Below are 26,822 nucleotides of genomic sequence, written 5' to 3'. Positions count from 1 at the left end.
GTCTTAGTATAAATGTAGCTGAAGTAGTTTGTGGCATTATTTCAGTCATGAAGAAATAAATTCATTCTGACGTGTAAACAATGATAGACTGAACCAAAACTTACTCTTTTAATTTTATAATCACTTAATTTATGGTAATTTCTTATTTTTGACACTGCTTACAAACAATTTATTTTACTTTGCAGTAGATGCTTTCTACAAAAGCACAATGCCACAAAGAGGCATAAGAAACTTAAATATGTGAACCCCAGCACCTGTCAGCCAGTCTGTTATTGCTACGTATGAAGCAAATGTGGTAGGTTTTAACTGCTGTTCTTAGAGGTAATATGGGCAGAGACTGATACCTGAGTATGCAGAGGTTGTGAAAGAGGATTGAAAGCAGCTTGGGGTTTGATCATGTTTAAAAGAGGACCCAGTCCTCGTTATGAAGTTAAGCAGAACTCTTCAACCTTCTCTTAATCTTTTCTGGATGTTCCAGTGAAAGTTGTTGGAATTCATTTGTGTACTGAGCATTGAATAAGTAAAAATTTTACTGGATTTGGTTATAAAATGACTTGGAGGAAGAAATGAAAGGGCTTTACAGGGAAGTACTTAGACCAGGATTATAAAATAAAAAGGAAGCCAAAGAACTACCTTTGGAAAATTAAAGAAACCATGCTTGCTTGGCTTAGTACTTGAAATGGTGTGCCACCTGTTTTATTTTGGATGAACAATACTCTGTGACTTGAAGGGTATCATAAAAGAAAAAGTTATTTGGTCTCAGCAGAACTGTGTATGCCTAAAGCTTCTTTCCTCCCAACTTGAGACTTTATTTGCACCTGCATTAACCTCCACTGAAACCATCCCCAGTAAGCTGTGTGTATTCCTCTGCAGTAAAATGAGACCACATCTGCTAGTCCTGAAACAAAGCAATTATTGTAATTGCAAGATTTGGGCTTTTTTCTTTCAAAAGGACCATAGTTCTGTTGTTTATATGTTTCTTGGAAAATGTAACATTTTATATAAAATGAAGTGTGAAATTGGCATTGCTCTATGAGAAGCATTATTTACTGCTGTATTCAGTGATGGAGTTGTATGGCTGGCTGCAGACTTCCGAAGGCTTCCATGACTGGTCTGATTTAAAACACAAGCAGCAAACATCATTAAACTGTCTTCTGGCTTTAGCAGTCAGCTGGGTCCCACAGTCTACCATTTACAATTTCTGTAGAGTTCTAGAAAGGCATTTTACAGTCCTTTCCTGAAACACTTGCTTTATTTTACTATGTTTTAACCTAGTGAAAAATGTAATTATCATCAAGGATAGCTTTATACTTAACATGTAATGGAGTGCATGTCCTTTACACACATACTAGAAAGTTAATGGTTTGTTCTTTGAGCTGTTGCTAAGATCTTGGAAGCTCTGCATACAAGGGAATGTGGAAACAGAATAGTGAATGCCATTAATAATGTCTGTGTGCTGTTTTCAACTTCAAGCCTACTAGTTTTCTTCTTTCTTTATTTCCCCCCACCCCCGTTGGCTGTGAAGTTTGGGGTAATAAAAATATACTCAATAACTTATCCTTTACAGTGCCTTAAAAATTTCATCACTACTAATGTCACTTAGTAATTGCATTAGGAAGCTCTGGGGATTATGGGAAACTGCCACCACTTCGGTGGTTGTGGTACTTTGCTTTTAGTCTTGAGTCTGTCAGTGCACTCCAAGTGTGGCATGCTGTCGTATTTAGCTGGGGAATTTTAGCATGAAATGCAGCAATCACTAGCACAAATCATTGTACATTTTGAAATCATCCTAGATCTTTTCTCAAACACTGTTTTCACCATCGGAGTACTGTGTGTTGCTGTCTGACATGGAATTTTTTTTTAAACCCTTAGTTCAAAGTGAAGTAAAAGGAAAATGCTAAGTAATGCTGGACACAACAAAAGTCATAATTAGAACACAGAACATCACGTTGGCATTTATTTTTGCTTGCTGAATTCAGATGTTTCCGAGGAAGAGTTGTAATCCCTGATGTTGGGAGTGGAAGCAATTTTGGAATAGCCTAGTAACATGGGAGAGTCGTGAAACACATGGCCTCAGTGAGAGTGTGTATTCATAAAAAGAGGGTACGAATTTGAGTTGCTTTTTCTCCTTCTCCATTCCCACTTGCTTGACGTTGTAAGCAGCTGGCAGTTTTGGGGGATGTTTCAGCTAAACTGGGTTTCAAAGAGCAATTGGAATATTGAGAGAAGGTAGCAGCAAAGCAGGTGTGCAGGCTGTTGGGGGAGAAATGAAGTACGTACCAAAGTTGGCATGAGTAACAGAGTGAAGAGGGTAATAGCGTCTCACAAGACTGTTGTGCTGATTTTTGGCTAGAAGAACGTGTGATCGTGCATAGAAAGGTAATGAGACCTTCAACAGAAACATTCTGTGGTAATCTGTTTTTCTGTCAATATCAATGACTTTTCAAAATTGGGTTATTTTTATGACATGCCTGGAATTTTGTTCCAGAAGGAAAGCTATTCCAACGTAATATAAAATGTGAAACTGAAAAGTAAAAAAATCCAACCAAACAACCACCACCCCCCAAAAAAACCCCAGTACACACAACCAACAAAACAAAGTCCCTCATTTTAATTGAGAGATGCTTAAAATGCTTTGTTAAGCTTGACATGGAAGACAAAAAACACTGAAGCTACAAAACAGTGGCAGCTTGCCAGAATGACTTGGAACTTCCTATTACAATGGTGATTATAATGGCTGAAATGAATCATGTGATTTACCCAACCTTTATCTCTGTATTTTTTCAGAACTTTGGAGCAATTTGAAGTCTTCAGTTTTCACTCTGCTTTGGAACAAAATACAATTTTCAAATTCTGCTGATCTTGTATCAGTTGTCCTCAACCCAGTTCTAGTCACATAGCTAATTCTTATATTTAATTTCCTTTAACTTTTTTTCCTGGTTAAAGAAAAAACTTAAGAGAACCTCTTTTATAGGAGTGATTTGAAAATCAGCAAACTAAAAGTCTGATTACTGGTTTTAGTGGACTGAGAAAAAGTGACTAGAAGTAGAGAAACACATACTCTGTTGTTGACGCAAATTTGTACAAATTCAGTGGATATTAAGCACAGGGTTTTAATACTGGATGACGCTTAGCAGAACTGTCTTCTCTTACTGCTGCTGCTAGGATAGGCAAAGACCAGACCAGCAAATATTGGGTGTTTCAAGTGAAATCTGTCTTGTGTTGGACCTTACTTTATCCATCTTAAGCAGCAGATCTAAACCTCAAAAGAGCTAAGAGTCTGCTGCTCGTAGCAGCATTTGTTTGTTACTGAAAAGTGGTTTCTGTTTCAGGAACTGTAAATAAGTGAATGATGAAAACGGAATTGTTTAAAAAACAACTGAACCAATTGTGTTACTGTCTCTTGTGGGAACCTATTCTGAATTCTCAAGTGTTTATATTATCTCAATGGCTGGAAACTCCTGTGTTTTGCTCTTGGAGAGACTAGTGGAAAAAATTATTCAGCAACTGAGATGGCTTGTTACCCTCTCCTAGTAGCTGGAGCTTCTGCTTGTTTTGGCTCAATCATGATTGTGTGCTTGGTACCTTCATGTTCTCGTCTCTTCCATTCCCCCTCAGTAAGGCCAAAACCTTCATCTTCTAAACCAATTCTCTTCAGAGAGTTTTAGGACATCACAATGGAATCCCAATTTTAGACTCTAAGGTTGGTTTTTTCTTTTTTTTTTTCTTTTTTTTTTAATATCAGAAAGAGGCAAGGGTCAACTCTTTTGGGAGAGTTGAAATAAACCTCATGTTTCTCTGGGAAATAATGCCGAAAGAGGGAGAGAATGTATTTGAAATTAATGTAGCAGAAGCAACAAGTCTTGTTGGCATGATTTCTGAAGTTCAAACATGAAAATGTTAAATACATGCTTACCTAACCAGTGTAGTAGGTGGAAAAGTGTTGTGGGGACAATGCCTTGACTGAAATGGACATAGAAGTGTCTCTTAGCTCTCAGTCATTCACTCTGCAAAGAGCTCTCAAACTAGCTAAGCAAGTCTGCTGTGATGTCCTGAAGAAAGGAGTCTCTGTCCACAAGTATTCAGTAGATCTGCAGGATGTGGTGAACTCCAATAATAGACTTGATTGCCGCAAGCCACAGCTGCCTCTATTCAAAGCCAAAGTGCCTGTAGTCTGTAGTAGACCTAGGAATCCACTAGCACCAAGGGATTAAAGTGTTCTTTTGTCCTTTGAAGCAGAATCTCCTGTGTATCTCCTATCACTTCTGCTGCTTGGAAAAACAAAAAAAAACCCAAGCCAAGACTCACAAATGAACAAAATGAAATAATAATTTTCAGTACTATTATAGCTGCAGAGGAGCCAGTTGATATATTCCTACTCTTATTAAGCTGCTGTTACTCAAATCAAATGCTGGATTCTGCCCAGATGCCTAATTACTAATTACCTATCTTGTTGAGCAGCTCTTCGAGGAAAAATTACTCCTGATGATCAGCCTGCTTGGTGGCAGGGCCTGAAGGATATATTTCTCATTATGTAGTCTTCATGTGGTACATTCAGAAGGAATAAGACTTCAACATATCTTTAATGATGGGCAAAGATTGGCAACAAATCCCCACTGTGTATTTCATTGGGTCACTTTTCTTTTGGCATGATTTATTCTAGTATGTTTTCTGTCTGAGAAAGTCATGTAGACTTAGAGACAGAAAGGACTCCAAGGGTTGTAACCATTCACCTGTTCAGAACAGGACTGGTTAGAGTAGTCATGGTTAAGATTAGTCAGGTCATTTGTGGACACTTGCAATATTGGGGACTGCTCCAGGAGTCTTAGACTCATGTTTCAGTGTATTACAGTGCTTGACTAACCATTACTGTTAAAAATAATTTCTGCATGTGTAATGTGAATGTTCTGTTCATTAGGCCCATTACTTCTCATCCTCCTGGATATAGATAATAGATTATACTTTATTCCTTGGAGCTGGTTTTTTTTTTTCCTCTAGAACTCTTTCTGTTTGTCACATACTCTGATAAATTGTTTCCGACAACTCTTTCCAGCTTTATAACCAAGAAAAGGTCATATTAGGGTAGAAAGAATCTGGTCTTGAACTAATGTGAGTAAAAGAATGGTCTTAGCCCATTCACCCTTGTTGGCACAAGATAGAAAAGTCTTAGACTCGCACAGTCATTCAGGCGGGAAGGGATTTCAGGAGTTCTATAGTCCAACCTTCTGCTTAAAGCTGAATTCAGAGCAGGTTGCTCAGGGCTTTATCTAGACAAGTCTTAAAGATATCCATGATGCCCACAGTGTTTGTAGGCAACCTGCTTCATATCCCCATAGTAAAAAAATTTTCCTTCTATCCATCAGAACCTTCACAGTTTCATTTTTATGACCATATTTTCTGTATTTAAACTGCTGTGAACCTGAGTCAGGGGAGTTGTTCTGTCTTCTTAGTAACCTCCTTGTAGATACGGGAAAGCTGCCATCAGGTTCTCCTGAATCCTTCTCACCCGGCTAAAAAAACCAAGTTCCCTCGACCTCTCTGTGCATGGCATAGCTTCAGCCCCTTGAGTAGGTTGTAGTCTAATGAGTACCAAGGAGAATAATTGCTTCCCTTGATCTACTGGCTATGCTTCTGTTGATACAGCTTTGGATGCTGTTGTTTCATGTGAGATGGATGTTAATAGCTTGATGATTCAGCTCTTGAGAAGTATGTTGAAAAACAATAATTTTGGTAATCTAGGGTACTAAGAGAAAACAGAAAATATTGTCAATAGGTTTGTTTTCTGTGACCTTAATATCTTCTTTAGGTTTTCTGTAGTCATGCCATCCCAGCTGAATTATTCTTCCCTTTCTCCCTTACTTTACTTCCTCCAGCTTTTATATCCATCAGCCAGTTTAAATCAAATTTGTCAGAGAAATATGGGTATCAGAAATATTGTTATACTTCTACTTTTTGCCTCATGAGAATCAGCAAATAGGTAAATGAGAACCCCAAAGTAGTGCTCCTGAGAGAGGAAGTTGGCTAGTGGCAGCCTAGTCCCTGATCCACTGCAAACTAGGGCTGACATTTGGCAACCGATCAGCGCACCTGTACCTATGAACCACGTGCTGCTACTTGAGTGTTTTTCAACAGTTTCAGCTGTGTGACAGAACTAGGAGCATTGCAAAGAGGGAACTGAAGGAGCCAAGTCCATAAAAATGTGAAGTTTGCCGGTTTTGTTGCTCACAGAAATCTTATTTTCTTTTAAGTTCCATAATGTGAATTGAAATGTAATACTCTGGAGCTAAACGTGGTTGGAGACAGGCTTTTTCTCTGGTAGGAAACTGGTGATCTGTAAAGAATGTCGTATCTGGAATTTTTCCATATAAATGGTTCCTGCTTGTTTCTGTTTTTTTGACTTGTTTCTGGAGTATGTGTTTCTCCCCGCAATCACTTTTTAAACTAGAAATTTGTCTTTCTACGTGTCAACGTACTTGTCAGTAACATGTAAAAAGAAGAGCAAGCATTAGCATGGATTACTCAAATTGTTAGTAGTCCACTTGCTTTGTGAGAACATATTTCCTTTTGCTTCTCTATAGTTACACCATACTAAGAAATAGAAGTATTTCTGTGGCTGAAACAAACATTTCTCATTCTGCCATCTGCATCAAGTGGAGATTGAGAATCAGTTGCAGTGGGTAGAAGAACAATTTACATTCAAGCTCTTATTGTCTGAAGGCAGAAATGTACCTTTGCATAATATTATTATTTTAGTTGACTAGGTAATGCTTGTAATGTCTGAAGTGTTAATGATTTTTTGAAGAGAGTATTTTAGCTGGAGGTTTTCTGGTACTCTCTGTATAATTGCTGGACCTGGAGACTAGCTGCATTTTACTAGATGTATGCAGATTTCTTGTTCAGCAACACCCACTGTCATCCTTGGAGAATTTGCATTCTTACCTCTGAGTTTACCACTACTGCTAGAGGGAAAGATTCAAGAAAGTTAACTTCTTTCTTAACTTCTACAGTTAACTTCTTTCTCTGGGCTCTGCTGTGAATGATTGTGTTAGTGGTAATTACTTCTGTGAACTTCATAAGAAAATACTGGGAGGTTATAGGAGGTAGTTCTATTCAGGCAGCTATCCTTAATTATGCTAGTGACCTTATTTATTTATTTATATATAGAGAGAGAGAGAGAGGTAAACAAATGTGAATTCTGTAAGATAATGTGAAAGCTTTAATTTTGGTCTGAATATTTTCATATTTACATAGCATCACTGCCTACATGGCCTTCTGTTTACTGTCTGGTTTAAGTAATAGAAATAGATTATTAAATTCCAGTTACAGAGAAAGAGAAAAAAACTAGCAGTCATTTTGTCACTGGGGAAGGCGTTTCTTTTAAGTGTAATACATTTAAGTATATCACTGGCATGATACCGATCTTCATTATGTTTCAAAGGCAAGTACAGAAAACAAGTGGGACAGCAGTATAAAGCTGTGTTGTGAGAGGTATCTTTCTTAACTGGCAGAGATGGACACCTGCCTTTCAATCCTGGAAGTACTATTTTTCTGCTTTTTAGAAAACAGCTTCAGAAACTACAACATTAGGGCAAAATTTTTGTTACGGACTTGACCAAAGCACTAGAGATCCCTAGCGCAGAGCTGTGTGTTTTTAATTTTTAACTTGTCTTAAGTAACCTTTGTAATTAAATATGGTTGAGATTCGGCACGCACATAGGTTGCAGCTTCAGTTATTGTTGCAGTGTAGTTTAGAATAAAGCATTGTAGTTCTTCGTAATAAAATGACCTTGCAGGTTTTTTTCTGTCCAGTGTGGTTCCATATTATTGGTCAGCAATGTTGTCAGTAATGTAAATGGAGAATAGGTTTAGTGATCTTTTGTAACACAGGCCAATATGAGCAGTTATGTTTACAAGACAGACACCAGAACTGTCCTATTCCTTGGTTTCTGTCTCTAATATCTTCCAAAATCTGGATGGATTACAGACAGTTTCACAGCAGCAACTACATGTTTTCTTCCCAGGATATTTTTGCGCCTTATTTAAAGTGAGATTTGAGGCTTGTGCAATATTGACTCCCTTCTCAAGCCCTGCAGAATATCCCTCCAAAAGGTCCACTGTCTTCCTCTGCACTGTGCATTTCACAGTCATTTCTGTGGAAAAACTCTGAGGCCAATAATTACTTGGAGAAAAATCCCTAACCTCTTTGTATTGGGCAGTGTAATTTCAGTAACTCTGTGTAAGGTGTTGAGACCCACGGTGACAGTTTCTCGATATTTACAAAATCTGCTGGTGTGGGAGTTTACAGGCAGATGAGAGGGGGAGAAGATTTGAGAGATTCTCAGCATGCAAGTGGGACAGCCTGGAGGAGGACAGTGATTCCTTCCTTCGACAATCTGTGGTGCTCTTATTGCAAAAATGGCTCTGCTACATGCAGAGCAATTACTGAACTGGCTCACTTTGCAGCCCAGATCATTACAGTACACTGCCATGGATTTTAGGTTACCATGAAATGCTGTTTTGGTGGATTGCTGGTGATTTGCGAACAGCTGGTATGGACTGGAACTTGTCCAGCAGTGGTTGCTCAGGAATCAGAGCTCTTTGCCTCACAAGGCTTCTTAGAAGTATATAGGTTTGTCTTGGGAGGGTACATTGTGAGGTTTCTTTTCCTTGCTTCGTTTCACTGCATAGTAAGTCAAAGGTGACCTACTAAACCTGTCATACTGGTGAAAAAAAGCTGTACCTAACTTGGTCAAATTATATGTACAGTTTGAGTGTATGCTTTTCAAGAGTCTCTCAGTGGGTGTGTAAGGCAGTGGTAGTTAGCAACTGGTTTTTACACTAAGGCTACGGTTTGCTGCTTCTGTTCCCACTTAACTGTGAAGGGATCTTGTTATATTCCCACAGTAACTTTTTGAAGCATGTGTGGATTTCAATTAAAATTTTACTTTCCCTGAATACTTACTTATGCTGTTAACCGAATGTCTCATTCGAACCGAACTGGAACAGATTGCATGGTTTACTTCAGTTGACAGCACGTAATCTAGATTAATTTGGACTGTTCAGCATTTCACTGATGGAAAACAAAAGGTAACATTGTAGGCATATTAGAGTTTGGCTACAGCATAAAAATCAAAGAACTAACATTTCCTAAGCATGTGCAAGTACTGTATTACAGAAAGGTCACTGTTCAAGCTTTGAAGTATGACATCATACGTGATGCATGACCTTTGGAAAACACACAAAAATTTTGTGGAAAGAAGGGATATTTTACAACTTGCGTTATTAACTGTATTTCATGTAGGTATAGTTATGCATGGTAGCACAGGTGTGCCAGTTAGGTCTCAAGAGCTAGCAATGCTCTTTGCTTTTCTTGCACATAAGCCTTGCCTGTTTGTATATCTGTTGTCACTGTTACTTTCTCATGTTATAGCTGAACACTTTGCAACAAGATTATCTGGAAAAGGAATTTTGTAAGAGGGGATGTGCTCAGATTTGTCTCTGAATTTAGTCTGACTGATTGATAGTCTGTTATAGATTTCATATCTAAATCTCCTCCTACCCAACTTTCCTCTCTTACCATAGGACAAGCATTTCAGAAAGCTGATCCACCAGGCAGTGCAAACTTTGTGATTTATTGTTTTACATGGTGCATAAAAACGCATCTTATTTTGGACAAAAAAAAAGACAGAAGAGAATCCCATCATCAAGCCACAACCTAAATTGACATTCTGTCTGAATTCCTTTGCCCTCCAGTTCTTGGTTTGAAATTAACTTTTAAGGAATTAAAGAATTTAAGATTTGGACAAGTATGGTTTGGCAATCACAGAATGATTGAGGTTGGAAGGGACTTTTGGAGGAACCTCTTGTGCAACCCGCCTGCTTAAATGCAGGTCAGGTTACCCAGGACCATGTCTGGATGGCTTAAAGAATATAAATAATATGCGGGTATAAGAATATAAATATATAATCCTCATGCTCTAAAGTCTTTTTAAAACTACTTTTGTAATTAAAAAAATAATGCTTATATGTCTTAAGAGGGTGTTTCTAAGGCTGAAATTTTGCAGATGATCTAGAACAGATTTTCCTTTAAATGAGTAACGCTTTCTAAAGCTGTAAGTATGCATGATGATGTATGGTGTTACTGTGTACCTTAGTCCAGATAAATTGCTTATGGAATATACTTAAGATAATTATGCTACATACTTAGTGTTAACATCAGCTTGTTCTGAGTTCTTGGTGGTGTGGGTGGGTATGTATGAGTATGAGTCTACTAGGATTATACATTAATATCTCATCCATACACGCAAATGTATTTAATTTGTGAGTTCACGCATGTGTGTATGTATAGAAAATGACCAATGTTATCTTTGGTGGTTTTCTAATAACATAATGAACACCTTATCAAAGGAAAATAGTCAGTGGTTCTTACCTGATATAAAGAATTTGTGCTTAGGTACATACAGGTAACACATTGCTTTTGAAGGTTGCATGGATACGGAAGATACAGAAGACGTGGCCCCATGCTAGCCTGTGTGCATGTGTATATGTATTTTTCAACTGTTTTTTTTTTCTCTCAGTAGTTTTTTGTGGTTCTTCCTTCTGGAAGCAAGCATGAGGTGTCAATAAGCATAGCTTTTCTGGCTCAGTGTGAGAAGCACAACATAGAAAATACCTCAAACACGTGCTAAATGAAGGAAGAATGTGAAATTAATGTCTGCTTGTGTTACTATTTTGTGATACTTACTGCTGATAATACCAGATTTACTCTGCAATTCATGTTAACATGTTTAAAATTTTGATGAAACAAACATCCCTGTTATGTTTTTACATATTTCTTGCATGAAACATCATTAGTATTGTTGAGACATCTGTTAAATTAAGATTTCTTTTTTATTATTATTATTTTGTTATTTAGGTTTATGAGTTAGATGGCATCCCCTTGATCCTGGACAACTGCAGCATTGATGACAACAACCCTTGTATCCTTTACAAAAGAATTCTAATTATTGAATATGACTCATAAGAAAAGGTGTGGGGGTTTAATATCTTTATTCCAACATTGCTTTCACTTGGTACTTAGGTCTTAACTGGTCTCATGAGTTTCTAGGTTGTATTTAATGCTTGGTTCAGAAGTGACCAAACTCATAAATATGCTTTTGTGAACTGGATTCTAAGTTGAACTGTGATTATATTCTGTTTCCTAAAATAATAAATATTACTGGTTTACAAATGTCAATTCAGAGAGAAAACTGTGATAGAAATCTGAATTAAGACTATGTTTGGTCATTGTATCATATCTTGGAGCTTTTGCTTCAGCTGATATCTGTTCAGCAGAATTAAATAAGTACCCCATCAATTCTATACGCTAAATCTGACTGGAGAACTTATTCAAAGCACAGAGGCAAGGCTAGCAAGCTGTAATGAAAATGTGTGTAATTGAGAGAATTAATGATGCAGTTTACTGAAATGTTGGGAAGATTTTAATATAAATGGCGTTGTGCTTCATATTTGGGATTTTTTTTCCTGGGGTTTAAGAGCAGAGACTTTCCAAGATAGATTGCTGTTAGAGGGAAATAACTTTAACATTGAAGACAAACAGTTGTTAAGCAGACGTATCTATCTCTTCATGAACTGCATGGTAATCCTGCTGGTGTGTTCAGTGGGTGAGCTATTATTTTCTGTCATCTAATCATTAGGTCCTTGTAAGTTTGTAAGTACATCTGGAAATCAAATGCCTTTCCTGACAGGGGTAACGTCAGCTTTCTTATACTGAACACATGAAATGGGTTTTTAAAATTAATTTTTCAGAAAAATCTCACTTTTTAACAAGTATCATAGAAACAAGAAGTTGTGAAAATGTTACATATTCCCATAATTGTGTGCTGTAGAACATCATCTACATACGAATATATCTTAAAAGGATGAAATAATTTAGGGACTGGTGATAGGAAAATATTGACAAGCTGTGGGGGATGAGCAAGTATCCTGTGAGCTATTCACTTTGTTGCTTTATATGCAAGGTTTATACATTCACCACTGTTCATATAATTGGAGACCTGACAGTGTGTCTCTTGACAGCGCACTGAGTATCGTAGTTGTATTTCTGTGGTCTGGCCCTGGTAAGGGGCACTGCTGGATGCGGTGGGAAGGGCAGGGAAAGTTAGCTTTCCCTAAGCAGAACCGCGGCCCTGAGAAAACCTAGCAAGGAGTTTTGATCCTGAGTTATTCTTCCTTTGCTCGAAAGCCCAGCTGTGCAACAGCTTTTAGAATTTCTTTCTAGGATTAATCCGTCATTCTAGCTGTTAGTAAAAGGATAAAGTTTGAGGCCTTCAAAGGGTAGAGTTGTAATTTATGATCTTGAATGAAAGGAAAATAAAATACCATGGGAGCCTTCAGTGCATTTTGGGCAATGTGTAACTTCTTACACCTTTTGATACAGTGTCACATTTGCGTTTGAACTATAAACTTCTTACCAGAAGACAAAACTTTGCTTACTTGGTTTTAAAGACTTACTAGACACCTCTTAATATGAGCTTTCACCACTGATCCATAGTGTACAGGATTCAGGTATAAGGAAAAGCTAGTAGCTCTTGGGCAGACAGGGGACCAGCCTGCTGTGACGAGGTTTGCTGCGTCAGCTTTTGGAGCACAGCTTCTGGCTACTACACTGTTTATTGTTTTGACATAGAGCTATTGCAGGTGTTCTTGTGCTACAAGAAGTTAATGCTCGCTGCACCTCTCCTGCCTCTAACGTTCCTCGTCCGCTGTGTTCTCAGCACGTCTTGTGCAGGGAGAATAGGAGTTTGCAGTTTGTATCTGTCTCTACTTTCATCTGCTTTGCAGCACATTCTGCTGCTTCTAGACACCACAAACCAAGTCCTTACTAGCATGTAGGTGCCTGACTCCATTGCATAATGTTCCTCTGAAGAGACTCAACTGTTTCTCTCCTCCCTCTGTGCCCGCAGTCCTGTCGGGCAGAAATCCATTTTGTGATGCTTGTAAACCGGAACAAAGCTGTTACTAAGATTTGAAAGCCTACTTGCTTAAAAATGAAACATCCTAAAATTACCTGCACTGTAACTTTGTGATCCAGAGCAGATTTATTTCTTTTCTTTTCAAGGAAGATTAAATAAAAGGAAGTATTAAGGCAGCTTTTGAGCTGGGTGTTGAGAGAGTTGCAGAAATTCAAATATGATCACTCAGTGGTGCTTCAGCTTGCCACAGTGATGTAGAAAGCTGTGAGGGAGTGCTTGGTGTAGCTCTTCAGCCAGGGTTCCTCTGTGGAGTCATGTCCAGAACCTTCTCTTTACATTCTTGTTTCTAATGCCTGTGTTTGTGGTTTCAGGCTGTTGCTCAGATTTCTCCTTGGATAAGGCTAACTGGAAAAAGTTTCATCCAGATTCCTTTTATGTAAGAACTTCTTAGATTTCTTAGTAAAGTCTTTGTAGATGTACATTTCTGTTTGAGCTTTATCTGTTTCAGAGATGCCCAAGCTCTACAGTTAAGGTGTCATTATGTTCTGTACTGAAAACAGAGTCGATATACTGATTTTCTACGTTTAAGTAACTAAGTTCTGCCTCCAAATTACACAGACAATTTTCCAAAGAAAAATGTAACTTTTGTGGATGGAAAAAAAAAATTATTTCTCTAAAGTATGCAATTCATCAGGAGAAGCTGGACTGCCATGTTAGATGTTAAAAGAGTTTATTACCTTTGAGAGGAGAAATCCTTTGATAAATCTTTTTATTTGTTGCGTATGGAAGCATACTGAAAGAGGAAATGGGTCTGCTCTTATCCTAAAATAAATTCCTTTGTAAACCTGTCATTACCTTAAAATTGCGTCCTCTGAGATCCTGAACAGTTCTGTAATATACGTAGAAATATCAGGAGGTTCATTGCTTTTGAGGTTGCTAGTTGAAGTTCAACTGACATGTTTTCATTGCTTTAGTTTTTTAGGTTTGAATTAATCTTTCAGTGCCCAGTTTGAGAGAACTGTTATCTTGTCTAACTACATCTTGAGCAGACTTGTATCTTTTAAATTTATACTAATAATGCTTTTTCCCTCAGGACACTTCATGAGTAAAAGCAACAAAAAACCACCTCGTTAGTAACAGGCATGGAGATTATTATAGGCAGTTGAGAATATATTTTCTGTACCTCTTGCAAAGATTATTTGAATTGGTATTTTAAATTTTCAGCTACTGTAACTTTCCATGGTTCCGAGTAAATTCAGTGGAGAAATACTGAAAGGTGCCAGATTGTCAACTGTTACCTGTCAGGCTTTTAGCACAGGGAAAAGTTACACAGAGTGAGACTGCAGTTCAATATAGACCTTGGGGTCTGAAGAGTTGAACTTCAGAGAGGGTTGAATGTCCCTTTAACTTTTTCTGTACACTTTAAATCTTTCATCTTGAAATGTCTGAATCCTAATCATAACTGTCCTTCTGTATTCAAAAGAAAAAAGGTTGTTTCAAAATGCAAGTGGACTTGTTTGCCTTTAGATTAAGGAGAGGGTTTTTTTACAAGATAAATTTTTGGGTTTGAAAATTCAGTTTCTTGTTCTGCTTCTGAAAAGTTGGGATTGTTGTGTTTTATTTATGTAACCTGTCTTTAAAAACAAAAAATTAAACCTGCTGCACAATAGCAGAGAGGGTTGGAGATGCCTATCTGGGTAATACCAGTAAAAAATTTACTCCAGATCCTGCTTTTCAGGTTATCTGGGTTGAAAAGGTATTCTAAGTGAAAATATCTGTTATTTTACCTCTGAACCACCATCTTCCTCATCTCTGACAGGCTCTCGCATCAGACGAGTCCTTTTTATTCCTGACTTCTACCTCATCCTAAGCTCCTATTGCTGCTTCCAGCTTAGTTTCTGACTTGTTACAGATTCCACTTGCTTAAGGCTAACTTACAGGAGGCCAGCCGATTCTGATCAAAAGACTATTGACCCTAATCATACAAAAAGGTGCTTATGAAAGACTTTAAATAAACCAACCTCTTTATTATTGACTTTTATTAACTTCTATTATTTACTAAGTTGTCTGTTTTTTCGCTCTTTCTTAACATTTAGGTTTGTGAGTAACACAAAGATGTGCCTTCTCTCTCTTCTTAAAAAATATTTAACTGCTGTCCTTAAAAATATTTATTGCTGTTTTGGAAAAAAACATATTATCCAAAGTACTACAATGTAATAGCTGTTAGTTAAATGGTAAAACTTGAAAATCAGAAGTAAAATGCAGTTTTGAAGATGGAATATTCATGTGTTTTCAGGATGTTTGCCAATCTTACCCTTTTGAAATTCTTATAGTAGGCCTCTTGATAAACTGATTTTGTGAATGACTGAGTTTAATTGGAATGGCCATATGTAAGTGTCCATATTTTATTAATGCCTAATGAGACGTGTTTCTCAGTTAGCTGAAAGTGCAGTCATACTTGAAGCACCTTGCTGTCTTGTGTGTGTGTCTAGGTACACACACACATATATGTTTTTATATATATATCTGAGTAAATACCCAGCTGGCTTTGTTCTAGGAGTAAGAATTTTCATCATTTGTGAAAGGAAAACCTGTGGTTGCTGTGGATATTCATACATAGGCCCCTTAGTTTGGATAATGGATGAAAATGTGCAAAATACAAGTTAATTTTCAGATACTCCTTTCCTAAGCTGCTTCTATTATATTCAGTCTGAAAGTCATCTGAGAGGTAGATTGAAAATACTTCTGACTTCATGGCAGCAGCAAGTATAATTGTGGTTCATGAAACTTCTGGCTAAAGCTAGAAGAAATCAAGTTTCTTATGTCCACAACAATGGCAGTTTGTTTTTGCGAGATACAGGCAAAGACTTTTGGGGGAGCTGACAGGCATTTTATTTCTAAGTTACAGAGTGCAATCTAAAACAGGCCACATACTGTAAAAAAGCCTCACAGCTGAATAGAAGCCAGTAGAAAGGGAAAATAGGAGTGAGAGTTGACTTTTTAGAGTAAACCATCATACAGTTGAGCATTATCAGGTAAATGTGGCTATCTCATATATGTTGGCAAGAAAATACAGCATAATGTTACATCAGGAATGTTTGCCTTTCTTTGGAAAGCTCACTTTAGGTACTGCCAATGCATTTAGTAGTTTGAGGTAACCTATTTGGTTCTGTATTTTCATAAGCATACATAAAATTATGTTATTTCAGTGGATATGGTCAGTGCAAAGGACCTAGACTACTGAGGAGAACAGTAATGACCTCCTCATGCCCAGTCAAGTTCTGCCCACTTCGAAGAAATTACACTTTTCCTCATCCCATTGACACTTGCCTTGCTGTACAAGTAAGTGCGAAGTCTACCTGGGCTGAAACGAAGTGTATTCTTTGGTAAATGGCTGAGGTTCTGCATTGTTACAGGTTGTTGCTGCTGTAGCCCTTATCCTTGGACACAGAAGACTATTGTAATCTTATGTTCTGTAAACCAGTACTGATTGTCACTATGACTTCAAGAAAAAGGTAGATAGTAAGACTGTTGACCCACAGTGGCTCAGGATGGCAGTGGAAAAATGGGACTTGTCAGTACAGGTAAAGAACAGAAATTTGTTGGCCTGAACCTTTATGTTCCTAATGCCAAAGACAACACAAAATATCAACTGATTGGCAGCCGTCTACCATACATGGAACTAGAATGAGGAAAATGGTCAAGCAAAAATAAATTATTGTATTGCCATCTCCAGTTCAGTCCAATTCAACTCCTTCATGCTGAGAATTCTTTTCTAAAACCCTGGAGAGAGAGGAGGATTTCTAGTTCGTGGCATATGTGCAAACCTTTGCTCCTACTCTATCTTACAATTATATTCAGATGAACTGGTCAGGCTAGAAACTGGAACAGGTGCAAGTGTGGTTATTCACTGAGCAAGGACAATCTCTGAGAGGGGCTTGTTTCTTTCACCTTATTCAGCAGACCAAGTTGTATCCTGTTCCTGCAAGTTGCTGTGAATTCTTTATTAGCTATGTTTTGTTAGATACTAATGGAGCCTAGGGGTCTATGTGGCTCACAAGGGAATCCCTCAGTGTTGTATGATAAGGGATTTTTTTTTAGCTGCAGTTTCCTAAATTATTCCCAAGAGGCTTCAAACTTCTTGTTACTTCTCATGGTGAAAGGAGAAAAACACAGCTATTCTGAAACACTGCTTTTGGTTTTATTTGGGAAGGTCATCTGCCCACCAATGCCTATTTCTGTCACCATGCATCAGATCTTTACACTCTTGAAAGAAGCATTGGAAGTAACCGGTCTTGTTCTTACAGAAGCATTAATGGACTTAAAGAGGTCTGATTTTCATTCTAAGTAGGATTTTTCTATACGATACTGAGTTAAGTCTCCGAAGTGGGATTATTGTAAAGCTCTGAAGGGGGAGGAACTAGGTGTGCAGACCCTTTTGAAAAGGGTACAGGAAGCATTTGTGTAACCTAATCCTATTTTAAATCACTCTTGACATTGGCTTCACATCCGAAGAGTTGGGATAATACAACTTCCATGTCTTAACCTATTCAACAATGGGTTGCAAACTCTTTGGAACAGAACTCACCTAAAGGTGAACAACAAATAAAAAAACCTAGCACGTCAGGGTTAAGCATGTTTGGTAGATTTAACTTCTGAAATGTTTGTTTTAAGAAAATGTTTACTTTAGAATGAAAACAAAAATGTGAAGTTTTCTTGTGAGATGTTCTACATGTAGCTATATCAGTAAGAATATCAGTATATATCAGTAAGAACAGATTTTTCCCTTGTCAAATGCAAAGTTCTCCATAATATGAAAAGACTAAGACCACAGGAGGAAAGCAGTGTGCAGTATAGGAAAAGACACTCTGGGAAATGAAAGCACTATCCTTTTTTATTTCCAGAAATGACCACAGATTAAATTTTGTCTTTGGACTTTTAACAAAGTTATAATTCCTGATGGTATATTTCAGGTTGCTGCTTTCATAATTTCAGGATGCAATTTATTTAGTACAGCTGCAGGATGATTAAAATACTGAAATTCAGAGTTCATGGGGGAGTATTAATTTTCTCAAGAGCGTATAAATTACTAAAGCACATTTGCAGAGATGTGAATATGAAGTCTATTCTTCAGTATCTCACTTCCACCCAGCTCCAGTAAGTGACAACTACCATCATTAAGAAACCTGTGTGATGTACAGGGTCCCTCTTAGAGCTGGAGAAAGTTTAACAGAGGTATACAGAGTGCAAGAAGGCTCCTTCAAATGTTCTATTACAATATTTCTAATCCGTTGAGAAGAGTAATCTCTGTAGGAACCAACTCATGCATGTAAAAAGTGAGGAATGAAAGTTAATAAATCTACTTCTAAACCAAATATTGTCATATTTGTCCTCTGCTCTAATCCTCTTGGTGGATTTAAATCCATGACAGGCTTGAATTCTTGAAAGAAAGCAGATCTTTACTTAGCAGGAGCACAAAAAAAAAAAAAAAAAACCAGAGAAAAAATAATATTTCACTGTTTATAGCTCAAACAGCTTGCTTGATTTTTCTGTAGACTTTCTTTTGAAAAATTCCCCTCTGGGCTGAGAAGGAGCACTAGAAATCTGAGACCCGAAGGTTTTTGTTGTGGTGGTTTTTATTTTGTTTTGTTTTTTTAAATAAAGCTGGGAGTGGTTCAAAAATATTGTTGAGAAAGGAATACCTTCTACAACCACCTTATCGTATCTCAGTCTGTCTTCTTGACATTGTTTCTTGTATGCCTCCAAAGAATATTCAGATGTCTTATGGCCAATGCTTTGCATAATATCTTTATTCTGACATTTTTCTGTTATCCCATTTTCGGTCACTATTATTAAAACACCCTGTAACTCAGCTGGTGAATGCATTGTCCTGTGTAGCTCCTTCCTGATCCTTAAGTCATTTGCCATCAATTCCCCAGATCTTTTAGACTTTGTTCTTTCTACTTCCAAAATGGTTTCCAAATATAACCTTTCCTTTCTCACTAAAGATATGTTTGTAGTCCATTCCACTGACCTTGTTGATTTATTCTTGTCTCTTGGTGTTCTGAGATTTCTTCAAGGAGGTGCAGCTGTTCCCTGAAATTGTAGCAGATATAGTTGTGGCTAATGGCTATTTTGCAAAACATGGAAGGAAGATGTTAGTTGGTTATAATTTAGTTGCATCTTTCAGAAAACCCATTTATTTAACTGCTGTTATTTTTGGATGCATACTGGTCGTCATCTGGTGTCTATGAGACTGGAAGTGGAGTTTCATTTACCTTCATTGTCTTGATTTTTTTGTCATAAAGTGACATTTGAAATTGCCAAAAGCAGCATGGGTGGGGAGTTACGCTACATAAGTTATTCAGAGACCCTCAATCAATAGAACACTCAAGTACAATGCTGATAGATAAGATGGCATACAGGTCCTTGTTTAATCTATACAAATAGATTAATCTCCAGAGGTTATAAGTAGAAAAAGAGCTTCTATGCAAATCGTGAGTCAGCTCATCTTGTCATATACCTTAGAGTGATAAATTATAATTAGCTTGACCACATCTCAGGTATTAACTAGGTTTTTTTGAGTCTAGTGCCAAATTTTTGAAAGTTTTATGACTTCTATAATTTCCATTTTAAAGCATTTCAGAAAAGCTGTTTATTTCTATATGTATGCATATAAATGCATATCAATATATTTCTGTGTGTAGGTGGATCTTTGGTCTTTATGTGTCCAAGGATATTTAAAATTACTACTGTCTGCCTAATACTTAATCAGTTTATGAACACAATTACCATCCCCCTATGCTTTAGTGCTTCACGTCTCTATGTTTGCGGTAGGTTTTCATAGTAATTTGATACAGGAGTTTCAACTTAATGGAATTTTATTTTCTTTTCCCGTACCTGGAAAAGATGATAAGCTAAGGCATTTTTAACAGTTAGGTAACAACAACTGAAGCTTTTTCTTTTTAATGTAACAATCTGCTAACTCTCCAGTACCTCTTATAGATAACTAACAGATTTAGTTGTCATGAATTCTTAAAATGGGATTAGTGTAATAGAAGGGACTGTAAGAACAGAATATTGTAACTGTGGAGCATTAGCTTGAGATTGATCAAGAGTGTGATTCTTTCTGTTTTAAAACCAGATGATTTATAGTTACTCATAAATTATGGGTTTCTATTAAAAATGTAAGTAATAATTTTAAAAAAAGTTGGCAGTCTAAGCAGCAAAAATGAATGTGTCATATTCATGGTTTTAGGCTAGTATTACAAGTCTGAGTATAGGAAAAAGTAAAACAAACTAGAGGTTATGGCTTAATTTTTTTTTAAGTTCTGTAAGTTTTGGCATAAGAGACTTTATAATAAAAATAGCCTGACATAGCTAAACATGTACTATGGCTTTTGTAACTCTGGAGTACTTGACCGATATTTTGTGTTTAATTTCATAGTATATTAAGGTGTGTTGGCACTGTGCTTTTAAGTCCCACACAGCATGAAAGGAGGTACATAGAATACAGATTAAATATTGGTTAGCTGGCTGGCATTAAAGACTAATAGGAATATGAGTATATAATACTGTTCAGTGCTGTCTTGTGTAATCTATTAATCTAGAAATACTTGCGATCTGGGGAGAAAAATCCCCACATTGCTCTAGGTAAGAAATATCTTGGTGATCCAAATTGCTGAAGTAGTAAACAGCACGTAAATGAACATAGGGTACCATTTAGCTGGACATCACTGAAGTATGTAGTTAAAAACAGTCAAGCCTTGGAACTAAGGATGAGCCTCATGGTTTGGGTCTAGCTGTTGGAATTGGACAGTGCTGAAAATGTGTTTATGAATAACCTGGAGAAAGAGCTTGGACTCATTGCAGGAGCATAGCTAGGTGTGATAGGGCAGCTGAATGTTGTTTTTTATTTTTTCTGAATTATTAATAGCCAGGAGGAGCCAATAACTGCGTTGCATCTGTAATCTGCCATATAGCAAACTTTGGCAGAATTTGTTACACAGCTCTGGTGCCTGTGCTTCAAAAGGGATGCTGAAAGATACAAATGGAGGGAAGAGGTACAAGAATTATGCAAAGCTTGGAATATCTCCCTCAGTTTCTCGCGTTCGTTCATGGAAAAGTTGCTTACCAAGTACCTTCACTATGATCTTCTAAGTACTTTTTTTGTAATCTGTAATGAAAATCAGTGTTTGGAAACAATTCCAAACAAATCTAAACCAGAAATAAATCACAGACTGTAATGAATGAGATATTTATACACTGGAACAGTTTATTTAGGGACACAGTGAAATCTCCCGGTCAGAAAAAGGCATGAAAATATCTTGTACGTGAAACAGAATTCAGAGGCTTGTTTTCAAGATTGACTGACCTTTGGTTGTCTGTGTTCTGTGCAGACCTGTTGGGCAAAAGAGATACAGTAGTCTGTTCTGGTCTTAAAGTATATTTGTTTGCCATAGATACTTGAATGGGTGAGCTTCCATTGAAAGGAATACATGAGCTATACCATGCCTGCTTGATTACACAGAAGATATCAGAAACCTCTATCCCACAAGGCACACTTTGAGAAATTGATTAATCTTTACAGATGATAGGTAGGATGTTCAGAGACTGGTATAAGTAGCCAGAAAGATGGTGTTTGTCTGCTAGAGGAAGAGATAACTACCGGTGTGGGAGGTTAGTGAAGGTGTGGGAACTGGGAAAAAATATTTAATGCACAATTATTTTTTGGTACAGATGTTGCCTAGTTTCTGTAGGCTGTGAATTACAGAGAATGTTGCTTTCGTATTGAAACTACTTTGATTACTTTAAACTGAGTGGTTTTGGCCATTTGTCTATTCTGAGATGGCATAATTTGAGATCTTTCTCTGGCAAAGCAATGTCCTCTACAGAGAGGAATTTGAGCTGCAAACCCCAGTTCAGGTTTTTGGGGATATGCTTTCTGTCTTTACCAAAATATTTAGTGGAGTCAAATTTGTATGGGGAGTGCTTGCAGTACGCATCAGCAGCCCACCCTGGTCTTCCTGTCCCAGTAGGGAGTAGGAAAGGGCTGGCTGCAGGCATCATATTTCATGCACATCCAGTGAAGCTTTGCTGCCACATAGTGGTAGAGATTGAAGTTTTGTGGTGGATGGTCTGACCCTCCTGATCTCTTGGACCAGGTGAGAGTTATGTGTTGCAGAAATGAACCTCTGCGTTAGGTTCCCCACTGTTACAAATGTAATCCCCCAAAAATGTGACTAGGAATAAATGCCTCTTCCAGCATCCAATGGTGTCTCTTCACCTTGGAGGCTTCTAGGTTAGACGAGTTGTGCTGTGTCTGCTCTGCAAGAGCCAGGTCAAGCAGGGGAGGGAAGAACATTGCTGGCTGATTCGACAGTGCCTGTTTCTAGCCTTTAAACCCGGGATGTGGTGACTGCAATACTAGGTGATAACAACTGATATGGAATAAATAAAAATACAGAAAAGCAAAATATTTTAGACCTTTTTATTCTAACTTCTAGGCAGAGTATTTTAAATTTGTTATAGGCTGAATTTTTCAAGTTTTCTGTTGCTGCTAATTTAATGTCAGGAATAAACAGAATGCAAAACATCAATTCTAAAAATATTAACTAGCTTCTTTAAAATAAATAAATATAATACCTTTTAGTTCCTTATGTTTTCTGCAATTACTTTTTTGGTAGCATCTTAAACAGAAGCAAAAGCTATGTGAAAAAAAGTAGAAGAGAATTGCTATAGTTTTATACAGCTTCTAGAACTTCATAAAACTACTAAAACCCCCAACAGGAAGAAACTTGTAGAGCTTTCTAAGCAGTTTGGCTGACTGCGAGGGACCAAAATCCTGACTCTCTATCTCTACTACGTGTGGTCAATCACGACACATTGATCTGAACTGTGATTAACAGCTGTGGTAGCTGCCTAGAGACCTCTTTTAATGGCGGGAAGAATTATCTTCAAGTTGCTGTGAAACAAAAGTACTTAAAAGGACTGAAAGACTTTGCAGGGAAATGGTTTATGTCTTTTCAGTGTGGTCCAGTCAGGTCTGTAAATGGAAGTGATTCCTCTAACAGACGCTTTAGTATTTCATTCCTGTCTGTAGAAGTTTTAGTGATAATTAGATTGCTTGTTGAAGACCAGAAAGAAATATAATTAACAAGAATTTTATTTTCATTGTTTCTGGTTCTTAGCCCTTTAGACCTGTTCCAGAAAGCTCTTAGAGAAGTTGGATGGCCTTAGGTGTTGCATAAACAAGCCTGTTTAACAAGGGTTCCAGCCCGTGTGGGTTGTCTTTCTCGATAAGGTCATATATCTCTTCCTATATTTGATTAAAATAAAGTTAATATTTAAATAGTAAAAAATGTGATTTAAATGAGGTAATAGAATTGGGCAGAGAATATCCTTTTTTTTTTTTTCATTAGGGCAAATGACTCTTAAGGAAGAGAGTTTCCAAAGTAATCGTTTAATCAGTGAAAATCAGCTGTAGTGCAGGAAGTGGTCTAACTGAAAAAAAGTATCTACATTACGTAATAAATCAAATTCTCCACCAAGGATGTTATATTTAAAAATTCCTCAGTATTAATAGATATCAAGGGGACTTAAGAAAACAGATGTACATATTTCATTCTCCTTGTCACCACTCTTCAATATCCTATATTAGTTAATGATAATACTTAACTTTTAAAACTTACTGCTTGCCTTTTTCAAGCAACATATTTTCAACATTACTTATGCATTGCTGTGTATCTACCTCATCAGATTAAAACCTTATTAATAATTATGTCTATTGTCTTTCATCCGTAGAATCCAAATTGTTTTGTAGAACAATTCATAGAGGTCCTGATGGCTGCAATGGACTTACCAGTAACATCTAGTCCAAATTGGACCTCCTAATATGAGAACAAAAAGCTGGAATACTCTCTTTGGAAAATTGCTTAGAAGTCCTCCTCTCCAGTAACGCGACTCAATAGTATATTGTTTAGCAACTCCTGACAGGATGGGGTTGTATTTTTATACACCATTACACTTATAAAACAGTCACTGTGCTATTGCTAGCATTGACTCCAGCAACCTCTAGTAGCAAAATCCATACGAAAAGAAAGAAGAGAGTTGTGAAAAGTTCCCTTTGCAGTCAGCAGCAAAACTGCCACAGTTTTAGCGACATAGATTTTCATGGGTTATGTTGATTTCAGATAGTAAAATTTTTCATCCTTTAGGGCAGATTGCTAGCACATTTTCTCCACCTCTCTTCCTTTCTCCTTGTATTGCCCCCCTTCCTGACAACTGAAGTTACGACCCAGAGGAGTTTAGATGATAAATTTTAAATTGCTGTATGAAGATGTTATGCAAATATGGAACACAGGGCAAGTTGATTCAGTTTTGTTATTGTTTGTATAAGCCAGAATAACATAGGAATCCCATAGCACACAGTACTGAAGGATCTTGCAAGAGTTGATATAAATGCGTCAAATGGACAAATGTTACTTTCATTCCCTAAATATAGGTAGTCTAGTAACGAAGCGCCTGCAAAATAAAATGAATTTTTTTTTCTTTTGTATGCGCTCTGCACTGTCATAGAGGTATTGTAATTTTTGCTTGTCTGTAATATTAATTTGAGAATGCAGTGTGTCCTGTTGGAAAAATCTACACGAGTCTACGCAACCAGATCTACTGTGCTTGCTGCGTTTCTGTTCTTTTATGGGGTTTCACAACAAATAGGCTCATGCTCTTATTTGTAGTAACTATGGAAACTTTAGAAGCTCTCTTTCTAAAGCTGAGCATACAATAAAGTGCTTAAAGTGTTGGTAGGATTAGAGACTCTAGAATATGTTTAATTTTCTCTCTGTGTCTCTGTCTTTGGAGAGGAGCAAGAGGGTAATGTGAATATTAGCTGGGGACTAGCTTTAATCTCTGCTGACACTTAAGTCTGTCTAGGTCTGCACACAGCCATCCAAAGGTCTTAGCCTCGCACAGCATGCGAACAAGGGAAATCATGCATATTCATGACTGAATTTACAATGGAAAACCTACATGCAGAAAAGAGTTTTTGAATGGGTGAAAACGTTATTGAAACCACTTTGCAGCTTCAGCTACAGTAGTCAATAATGATAAATGCCATAATGATGATAGAGTTGATAAGATAATGGGGAAGTCTTAGATATTATGTAAGCATGAATGGATATGATAATAGGAAAACATCATTTGCTGTGGGGTTTAGCAGTGGTTTTGTGTTGAAGGACATAAAGATGATGGTAACAGGATTATTCCCAAGGCTAAAACACACAAAAAAATTTTTGAGAGTACTTTTTTTCCTCTGTGTGGCACCTTCTGTGATTGAGAACTGTCACTCTTTGAAAATTACTTTTTTTTTTGAGGTGGTATTTTATGCAAGTGCTGTACTTTATGCAGAGCTGTATTTTAGGAACACAAGAGAAGTCTGCTCCTCATCCCAGGAGCAGAGCCAGGGAGGGTGGTAGCATGTTTCTCACACTGGGAGAGCTTCACATCACTTTCTGGCAGTTGTGAAATGCCCTAAATCAGACCTTGGAAGGACCTGCCTAGGTTCTGGCCGTTGTTCATCTGCATTCATCAGCTTGCATGCTTTACTATTCTGAAATTTATTCTCGTCACTGGAGCTGATGAGTGAGATTCTGCTCATATATGATTTTCTTTCTTTGGTATTTTATTGTTGTTTGGTATACTCAAATGTAATCTTCAGTGGAAATATTCAGTTTATGTAACTTAAATGTAGCTTGCCACTTGTCTTTTCACTTAACTATGGTAGTGACGCATTGACAGAAGAGAATACGTTGGTATTCTCTGTCGTGTTCACCTATTAAGGCTTTGATGTGATACACAAATTTTTTTCTTAATTTTTCTCCTCTGTCATTACCTCACGCCAGAATTTTTCAAATTAAGGTGGTGTGCAGCATGTTTCTGAACAAAGTCTAAAGAGCTCTGGCAGAAAAAAAGCCCTATAGTTGTTACTTGCTTACCATTTTTCATTTTCAGTTCTGGGCTGCTTGAATGTGAAAATAAATACAAACTGCTCTTAAAAGGCAGGGGGCTGTTTCACTGGTGCACGACGGTGCAGGATTGTTCCCTAGCATGTATGTTTCCTGTGATGTTTGTCCAAGCTACTTTTCATCTAAACCTTTCTCTCTCTGTTGAGGGTTCCTCATGTGCTTCTGATTTCAGTCCCTTCTCCATTCTCTTTTGGCATCAAAGTAGCGCTGTGGTTAGGTATGGTCATACCTTTTTTTTCTCGGTCTCCTGTATTCTCCATTTGTCGTTTCTCTCCTCTTGAAATGTAAGCTTGTGAAGGTAGGATCTGGTCTTATGCTAAAAAACCTCCTTCTGCTACATGCTGTTGTTCATCCGCATTACCTGGTGCATCCAACAACCCAGCATGAAAGCCTGCCTCTGCCTAAGGGGCAGTTGGAAGTGGCAGGAAGGTAGACACGACAGTAAGTGCAAGGTACACAGAGAAGGTGGCAAGACTGCTACTGTAAGAATGTGCATGCAGTGGTACTGGGTTTTCCAAATGCTGTCGTGATAGCTTGTGTAAGAAAGTTGAGTTTCTGTATTGTTTTGGCTGAAGTTCCCATCTTCCACAACCAAGGAGTTTTCCCCTCCAGTCACACCCTGGCAAATGCCCATAAGAACACTCTCTTATCTCTGTGCTTAGACACTGTCCAATCCAAAAGACGTCAGGGAGATGAGTAAATTATGCATATTCTTCTACTGGATGTGAAGCTACATGCAGTAAATAATTGGTGCCCTGCAGGCAAACCACTTTTGTGTGATTCAGAATGGCTTGCCTCCCATATGGGTAACTTGGGAAAGATT

At 37.5% G+C, this 26,822-nt stretch overlaps 1 protein-coding gene across 3 annotated transcripts in view; it reads left to right on the top strand.

Moving 5' to 3' along the window:
• The window catches only part of ATXN10 (ataxin 10), a 113,154-nt gene that overhangs the window by 84,850 nt on the left and 1,482 nt on the right, over positions 1-26,822 (top strand). For all 3 annotated transcript variants that reach the window (XM_075112488.1, XM_075112496.1, XM_075112505.1), the window contains exon 10: positions 10,916-10,979. In XM_075112488.1, coding sequence (XP_074968589.1) covers positions 10,916-10,979 — 64 coding nt within the window. The remainder of the gene's footprint in view (positions 1-10,915; positions 10,980-26,822) is intronic.

This window comes from Phalacrocorax aristotelis, chromosome 1, assembly GCF_949628215.1.
Source record: "Phalacrocorax aristotelis chromosome 1, bGulAri2.1, whole genome shotgun sequence".
NCBI classification, from domain to species: Eukaryota; Metazoa; Chordata; class Aves; order Suliformes; family Phalacrocoracidae; genus Phalacrocorax; species Phalacrocorax aristotelis.
The sequence above is the reverse complement of the archived record's forward strand: the minus strand, read 5'-3'. Positions and strand labels throughout refer to the sequence as shown.